General features: G+C 42.8%; 1 protein-coding gene across 3 annotated transcripts; it reads left to right on the forward strand.

The window, feature by feature from the left end:
* The first annotated feature begins 2,832 nt into the window (after window positions 1-2,832).
* Window positions 2,833-6,892, forward strand: LOC131591488 (signal peptidase complex catalytic subunit SEC11C). 3 transcript variants are annotated; one of them, XM_058862256.1, is made up of 6 exons: window positions 2,833-3,056; window positions 3,751-3,860; window positions 4,301-4,450; window positions 5,616-5,735; window positions 6,261-6,318; window positions 6,709-6,892. In XM_058862256.1, the coding sequence occupies exons 2-6, from the start codon at window positions 3,778-3,780 to the stop codon at window positions 6,760-6,762; spliced, it is 465 nt and encodes a 154-aa protein (XP_058718239.1). In that variant the 5' UTR covers window positions 2,833-3,056; window positions 3,751-3,777; the 3' UTR covers window positions 6,763-6,892. The 3 variants fall into 3 exon arrangements, with proteins under 3 accessions (XP_058718239.1, XP_058718238.1, XP_058718237.1); XM_058862255.1 differs by having other exon boundaries at window positions 2,836-3,060; XM_058862254.1 differs by lacking the exon at window positions 4,301-4,450 and having other exon boundaries at window positions 2,887-3,060.
* Window positions 6,893-8,304: the final 1,412 nt, after the last annotated feature.

Genomic DNA, 8,304 nt, shown 5'->3' on the forward strand with positions numbered 1-8,304 from the left:
CGGTGTATAAAAGGCAATCAGGAAGGACAAAGGGGAAAAGCACGGCCGAGATATCCATCGGCACCAGCCCGGATTCCACCGCCCTGCCATGAAAACCTAACGTTGCAATACATACAGAATCTCCTTTACATATGAGGAGATTCTGTCCGGACACTGGTTAATGTCATTATTCCATGTCAGGAAATCCATTCACTGGACAATCAAGGACACTTGGTGAATGGAACCTGCTTGGAATTTTCGCCTAAGGACAGAAAATCCCTATAAAAACCGAGGCTTGGGAACCCTCGATCGTAGATTTGGGAAACCTATACCTCTGGTGTAGACCCTGTCCACCCAGCGCTGCGCTGATCTTTTTTATTGTGGGTTTTTATCGCTGTTTCGCTTGTTGTTGTTTATTAATAAATTTCTTTTTCAAATCATATCACGAATTTGCCTTTGCATTTATAACACAGGCCTCAACACAAAGCTGCCTTCTTGCTTTTCTAAGTTCTCCGTACACTGTCTGCTTCTTCCCTCTGCTTGTTGCAGAAGTAGATTTTACCACTTTGATTTCCACTTTTAATTCTCTCCATCAGGAATGACTGCAAGGAATTGTTCTAACACTGAGCAGCCTTTGTCATTTACATTCTCTCAGTTGCTGCTATCTCCCTGCTGAGTGGCTTGTCTTTTGCCTCCAAAAATTATATTCCTGCTGCAAAATAGCTGCAAAATAGGCAAGAATAATTTTCTGCCTGTTTGGTGAATTAAAGCACTACCCAAAAATAACACTCAGAGATCATGCTTCTATGACAGCCATTTGCCTTTGTTCTGTTCTGTGAGTGGCAGCATTGCAACTCTAGTCTAGGATGAAAATTCATCCATTTATGTTCAGATATTCCCTCTGTGACCAGGTAATAGAAAAGTGTCAAATATTTACTGTTAAATGCAAATATATAATTAAACACAAAGTAAGAATTAAATCTATTCTACTTTAGGGGGAATTTGGATGTGATACACAGTGTTTTGGAACAAAAGTTGGTTTCTTGGTTTTTTTTCATATTGATGCAGATATGATACCCAGCATTAATATAATGAATTAATAGCTAAAGTGGGATGTACAGCTATAACCACAAGAAATGACAGAGATTTCCTTCCAATAGTAAAGCAAATTAACCAATATGTTTTTGTCAGATTATTTCTAATTGCCTATGAATTAGTGGTCTGAACCCCAGTATAAATTACTGGTATGTTCAACAATGTTTTTAGAGACTGAGATTTGTTCGTCTCCCTTGTGTTAATTGTACAGCCTGATAATTTTGTCCCAATCACCATTTTAAATCTCTGCTTTCTTGTGTTTTTTTAATAAAAATAAAGGCAAGAAGATTTGTACCCAAAGGCAAAAAAACTCTACTGAAAAAAAAAATAATCCATCTAAATAGTATGGTGTGAAAAACCTTCTCAAAGGAATTGCAGAAAACCCTTTGCTGGGCAAGAGTCATTACAACATTTCAGTAGGCAGAACAGTTGCACAGAAAACATAACTTTGTCACACACCTTTTTGATTAAACTCCTAATTGCACAAAGAAAATTCAGAATCTTTTCACCACCTTTGAGTCTGCTCTTGTATATTTTCCTTCTCTCTTAGTAATTCTGAATACTGCATCTGCTCAAATGGGATAGTAGCAGATGCTTTTCTCTGAGTAGTAAAAGGATAGCAGAGAACTAACCTGAAATCATGTAAACTTAGAGAAGCTCCTGTGTAGTCAGTAAAAGCATACTGGTGTCACTGGAAAAATAATCAAGTGAGAAGTTGAAGGATCTTATCTAGATCATGCCTAGCTGATGTCCTCGGAGCTTTCTTTCCAATTTTCCATTTCTTTTCATTCCTGAGAGCATCACACCTTCTCCTGTGATCTAATGCCAGTTCTGCCTCTCTTAGTCAGTCCTAGTCTGTCTTGTCCAACTGTTTACCAACATTAAAGTCTTGATAAATTTCTGGCAAATTGCAAAAACACCACTTCGGTCAGAGGGCTTGTTTCCATTTATCTTAGCAGCATTTCCATATGTTCTCTGTTCTCCCAGTCCCAGTCTTCAGGAGCTAATTTTAAACTTGGTGAATGCCTGACTCGGTTTGGTCAATTTCATTCCCAGGAAATCAGGCTCTGGGCTCTGGGCTCTGGGCTGTATCTGTGCGGTTGCTTTGCTGCTTCAGGTTCACGTAACCATTCAGTGACGAACTAGAAATGGGTGTGAAGTCTGCCCGTGCTGCTAGGGTTCTGACCCAGTGCCTGGCACACTGAGCAGCCCCGGCCCATCCCTGCCGGCCGCCAGGCCTGCGGCGGGCACCGAGGGGCTGCCACGGCTGCGGCTTTTCTGGGCCTCTGTGCTCTTCTCGGATCGAGGCCGTGTCCCGGTCCCTGAGCAAACACCGGGGTCACCACTAGCTGCTGCCATGGAATGATTCCGCCCGCAGCCGCTGAGGAGCAGGCTGCGATGCCCCCTATGATCCCTTCACACCCCTCCGTCTGCACGGCCCCTCACGCCGTTCCCGCCTTCAGCACAGCGCCCCCTGCCGGCCACCGCCGCCCGCCCCTCACAGCGCGCGTCCCCCCCGCGCCCGCCCCGTCCCGCCAATGAGCTGCGCACACGCAGCGGCGGCCTCGGGATGGCCGCCACAGCCGCCTGACCCAAAACTCTCCCCGCTCCTCCGGGAGACCGGCGCAGCCGTCCCGGTGCTTCTCGGGCGGGAGCGGCTCTTCCCGCCGAGCCGAGGGGTCTGAGCGTTCACCGGCGGCTCCTTGGTACAGCCAGCTGCTCAGGCACCTGCAAGGGCAAGCAGCAAGGGGCCTCGGCATCAGGACCTTTCGCCGCGGTGCATCTGGGAGTTATACTTCACCTGGCCGCGGAGGCTGCGTGTGCGTCAGCAGGGCAGGAGAGGAAGGAGACTACAGATCCCAGAGAGCAGGGCGGGACCCGCGGTCACCGCCGGCACTGCGCTGTGGGCGCAGGTTTTGCTGGCGCAGGAGCGGCGGGGCCGCGATGGATCTGTTCGGGGACCTGCGGCGCATGAACAAGCGGCAGGTACCGGGGCTGCTCCCGGGGCCCCCGCGGCTCTCACCCCCTCAGCGGGGAGCGGGGATTCTCAAACGCCAGCCTGTGGGGTCCTTCCCACCGCTGTCCCCGTGTGCTGCCGAGAAAAGGAACAAAAAATTAAGGAGTGTGATTAAAGCGCATCCGCTTCTGGAAGGGCTGGCGGAGCAGGAGAATTTGGGGGCAGAAAGTCAAAACAAAAAAGTGATTTTCTAGATGAGAGGTTTCAGTATGACAGTAGCAGGAAAGGATCCTTTGTTGTCTCTCGTCTCTTACAGCTCCTCTTTTTAAACAAAAGTCACTCTCAGAAAGTCAGCCTCTGCGGATTGTCCGGTGTTGCACATGGCCCTTTGGGATATTTCTGAGCTCGGGAGGGAATCGGGGCCAACCAGGTCCGATCGTTTGCCAGGTCGCTTCCCCAGCTTTATAAGCCTTTATCAGAGTGTTTGCCTCTGACACACAGGAGTGGATTAACCCAAGACTAAGGCACACAGAAGATTCCAGCTTTATGGTGCAGTTTGGTGGAGTCTGACATGGCAATCTGTGCTACCAGACTTGTGCTGGAATAGGATTTTAGCATAAAAGCCTAGAATTTGTGGTGCACTTGAGCTGAAGTTCTATATGTTGTGCTTCTAAATACAATACAGTACCTTTAAAACCCGATTTTCTTGTTTCACACAGCTCTATTACCAAGTCTTAAATTTTGCTATGATTGTGTCTTCTGCCCTAATGATCTGGAAAGGGCTGATCGTGGTCACTGGCAGTGAGAGCCCCATTGTTGTGGTGCTCAGGTGAGTCAATGGAAAGGTTTTCTGCTTCAAGCCCGGGTATTGTTTTGCCTTTTGTCTCCTCCCATTTCCCGTTGGATGCATTTGGAATTTGAATTCTCACCTATTTAACGAAGGACTCAAACACTTAGTTTCTTTTAGCTGTGATTGGGCTCTGGCAAAATTCACACTGTCAGTAGCCATGGCCCAGTTTCCACTGAGGTTTGTAGGAGTAGTAAATGGATGAGACTTTTTACAATCCGAGTTCCTTCACGTAGTGGGTAAACTCCTGCCAATTGCTTTCTGGTATTTGGGTCCTTTTAAAGGTCTGAGCAGTGTTACTGAATGGGTGAAGCTACAGATCTCAGTTAAAATTGTGGGTTTATCTGTAAGAATTAAATGTGCTTTGATTTCATGGTGCTTCTTTCATGTATGCGAACAAACTCTCTCTTTCTTGTTTGTAGTGGCAGCATGGAACCAGCTTTTCACAGGGGAGACCTGCTATTCCTAACAAATTTCCATGATGACCCAATCAGAGCTGGTGAAATAGTTGTTTTTAAAGTTGAAGGCAGAGACATTCCAATAGTTCACAGAGTTATCAAAGTACATGAAAAGTAATGCAACTTGGCGTTTTTTTGTTTGTAAAGCTCCTTTCCCTCCTCATGGTTTTCAGTGACAGTTTAATTGTGGCTTAGTGTGTGAGAAAGGCAAGTGAGGATAAACAGTGAGAAAAAACTCAGCTGTACGATGTGATACACTTCTGTCCCGAGTTCTGTGCCACACTTCTCAAGGGTCTGAGACCTCTCCCTCAGCGAAGCTGCTCAGGGTTTGGGCAGGTACAGCTGTGCCCAGGAGGAATCCTGGCAGCAGGAATGAGCAGAATGCACTTCTGTGCTGATGGTTGTACAGTTGGGATTTTGGTTATAAGAGCAAATTTTTGATGAAAGTGGAGATTCAGAATCAGGGTGCAGCCTGACAGAGTGTGTGAGCTTTGCTAAGTGAAGTTTTCCAAATTTGACTCAGGATAAAAGAAGAGATTTTTCTTATTCTTGTGTCTCTTGGCCACACTGCCCGCAACAATTCTTGCTGAAAAGCAGCAGAGAGAGGGCTTGGTTTGGCCATGGATGCAGATGCCTACTCTGCTAAACAGTTCCTTTTAAACCATAGTTCTGCTCTTAGTTCTGCACAGTGGAAAGCTAAGCTGGAGGTGGCAAGCATTGACATACTTGTTTCATGAGCTGAAGGTGTTTATTTCTTGAGTTCTTCTTCCATGCTTTTTTAAAATTTGCAAGAATCATCGATTTAATCTTTTAAATTTTTGATTAGCTTTTTATTACCTTTTGTTAATTAATCTGTTTTTAAGAGAACCCCTAATTTCTTTATATCGGTACTTGAGCAAAATCCACTTGAAGACTGTAAACTTAAAAACTTTATTTGAATTTGTGTTCTGTTGAAGTTGCAAATAAACACATAGGGCTTTTGTTGAGGAAGTTTAGTGCCTGGATGGACAATATCCCTTTCATGTCCATTGTGTAATTGCTTACATCAGTCGACAATCTAGGAGTGTTGTAAAAAACATTTCTTGTTAATATCTGTTGATAGATAAAGTCAGTAAAGTCTGTAATGTTAATGATTTAATGGTGCTTGTTCAATAAGTAGGGCTAAAAGCAAACATTGTTATCTAATCTTGTAGCACTTTTCATCCTCATTTGCTCTGTAGATGTTAATTGAGATTTTAAAATTAAGTGCTATTTAGTTTATCACCTCATTGCCTTCTAGAGGAAATGGGAACATCAAATTTCTGACTAAAGGGGATAATAATGAAGTTGATGATAGAGGCTTGTACAAAGAAGGTCAGAACTGGTTAGAGAAGAAAGATGTTGTTGGAAGAGCAAGAGGGTAAGTAAAGCAAAATGTACTTTGTAATTAAATAGAAAAAATAGCTCTTAAATCGATTCTGCTCTTGATACAAACCAGATTTGATGTATTTGTTAAATTTCTTAAATAGAATTGTAATTAAAAAGAAAACTTGGAAAAGTTGCTTCCATAGTCCTCCCACTGATGTGGAGTGTGGAGAAAAAAAGGACATTTAACGAATAGTTCACCTGACAAGACAAAATTAACCAGCTTCTCCTTGTAATTGCTGGAAATGCCTAGGAAATTGTTTTGGCATTCCACAGGAATTTTATGCAAGGTTTGAGCTTTTGACTTTGTCCCCTTCCCCAGCTGAGCTGAAATCTCTTCAGATTTTCTCAGATAACTTCGATTAAGGGAAACAGACTAATTTTACTTCCTATTCAGATCTACATTAGTCCTGTGCATAATGATGGGATTGCACTGAAATATTTCAGACTGAGTAACATTAAATACTTCCGTGTAATATTTGAGGGTTAATTTTACATTCACCTATTTTATCAATTACAGGTTTTTGCCCTATGTAGGAATGGTAACTATAATAATGAATGACTACCCAAAATTTAAGGTATGTATACTGACACTTTGAATACTTGGATTGCTAAAATAACAAGTACAGACAATAAGAACCTTGCCTCTAAGCATAAACGTTAATAAATTTGTGTCTGTGTTTTGGTACCCAATGTAGGATGACCTGGGTTTCTTTGTTTACTGTTGGGCAGTAGAATTTGTTGTTTGTAAAGAGTTGAAAACATGTCATTTATTAGAATTTCATTAGTTAAGTGTATCCAGTTGTGATAAATTTGATCACTTTAAAATCTTCCTGCAATTCTGTAGGACCAGAGCTCTGCAATTGTGCAAGGTGTGATGTTTGAAAGGGCGCCTTTTGAACAGTTTGTGCTTTCAGAGCTTAGTAGAGAGGAATTGTAACAAGTCTGTGTTCTGTGTTTCTTTGCAGTATGCTCTCCTGGCAGTGATGGGAGCGTATGTACTGCTCAAACGGGAATCCTAAACACAAGAACAAAGGGAAGTACACAGGGGGAAAAAAACCAAATATATTTCAGATGGTTTCGTTTCTGTATACGGTTACAGAACTGTGCAAGCTTTTATCTTGTCTAAATAAATGACACCGAATGAGTGAAGCTGTTGGCTGCTGGCTAATTACAAAATTACATATTTACTACCTTCTACAGACTGCTCTCACCAAGCATGGCGCTGGTTTGGAGGACTGTCATGCTGGAGCAGCCAAGGGCTCTCTTGCCATGCCACAGTGGGTTTTCTTGACTGGTGCTGCATCTGAACCCACTTTTGCCCTCCTGTTTGTTTTGGGGGCTATTTTTAATTTGTCACTGTCCCCTTTTCTCCACCATACAAACTGTTTTGATCAGCGCTTATAAGGACACAGAATCTCTGAACAGGTAGTAAGTTCTAGGAGCTTAGTCAGACTTAGGCATAAGTTGGCTGGTTGTGGCTGACATAAATAGCCAAGAAGGGTAGTTTCACTCTGACTTGATACTGAGCAGTGGGGACTTAGAGCTTTTTCCCTGAATTTCAACCTTGCTCCTTCATGGGATAAGGAAAAAAGCCCAGATGGCCTGATTTTTAGAGGCCTGGTTTTTAGGGACTGTGTTCATTGCTAGTGTTCAGGCTGTTGACGATTCTACCTTTTGTGTCCTAGCTCTTAAACAAACCTAACAAAAAGGTTTTCTGGGGCTTTAATAACACTTGTAAATTACTGAATGAATAGCACAGTAGTACACTTGAGGGATATTGCCAAGAAGGGGAAACCAGAACTCTTATGCCAGCTTGGAGAATGTGTTATTCTCTCCTATCATATAACACCTGAATAATGTTAAATATAAAATTGATTTTTCGTTTAAAAACTTACCTGATAACTGTCTTTTATGAAATTTGGTATTTTTCTCTTATCTTCAAATGTCAGTGTTGCACCTTCAACAAAGCCGAACTTGTTTTCCTTGCTGGCTTTGTTTTTGTAGCTTTGATAAGGAACAGCATGACACTTTTTTTCCTCTGGAGTTCTGTTTCTTCTATAATCCCTTACCTCTGCAAAAATACTCTATTATACAGTAATGACAGCTTTTCTGTTGTAACAGCTCATGCTCAACAGACAACTGCTGAATTTCTCCAAGTAATATTACTTCTTTTGTGTTCTACTAAGCAGTTTTCATGTCCAACTGTATTATAAAAATCGCTTATTTTGTGTCAAATTGTATAGAAATAAAATTGAGTATAATAAACAGTATGGCAGAATAATGTTGGGATCCTTAATGCAGTCTTCCTGGAAGTGTATCATCCCAGTTAAGAAAAAATAATGTGTTTTTTAGAGACAGTGTATGTGGAGTAAGAATTTTTTCTTTCTCTTGGTATTGCTGAAATCCAGATTTATGCTGTCCAGCTACCACCCCAATGTGAGCAGTCAGCTCTGACATGGAGAGTGCAGTTGGGCATTTTGCAGCTGGCCAGTGTGACACTGGGATCCAGTTGCAGGAGTGACTCAGAGCTGTGCTGGGGGGGATCGGAGTGGATGTTAGGA

The sequence above is a fragment of the Poecile atricapillus genome, chromosome W, assembly GCF_030490865.1.
Source record: "Poecile atricapillus isolate bPoeAtr1 chromosome W, bPoeAtr1.hap1, whole genome shotgun sequence".
Lineage (NCBI taxonomy): Eukaryota > Metazoa > Chordata > Aves > Passeriformes > Paridae > Poecile > Poecile atricapillus.

Coding starts and splice junctions, on each gene's coding strand:
- LOC131591488 (XM_058862255.1), top strand. CDS start 3,019: ATGGATCTGTTCGGGGACCTGCGGCGCATGAACAAGCGGCAG. Junction 4,451..5,615: donor GTTATCAAAGTACATGAAAA/GTAATGCAACTT, acceptor ATTGCCTTCTAG/AGGAAATGGGAACATCAAAT. Junction 6,319..6,708: donor ATGACTACCCAAAATTTAAG/GTATGTATACTG, acceptor GTTTCTTTGCAG/TATGCTCTCCTGGCAGTGAT.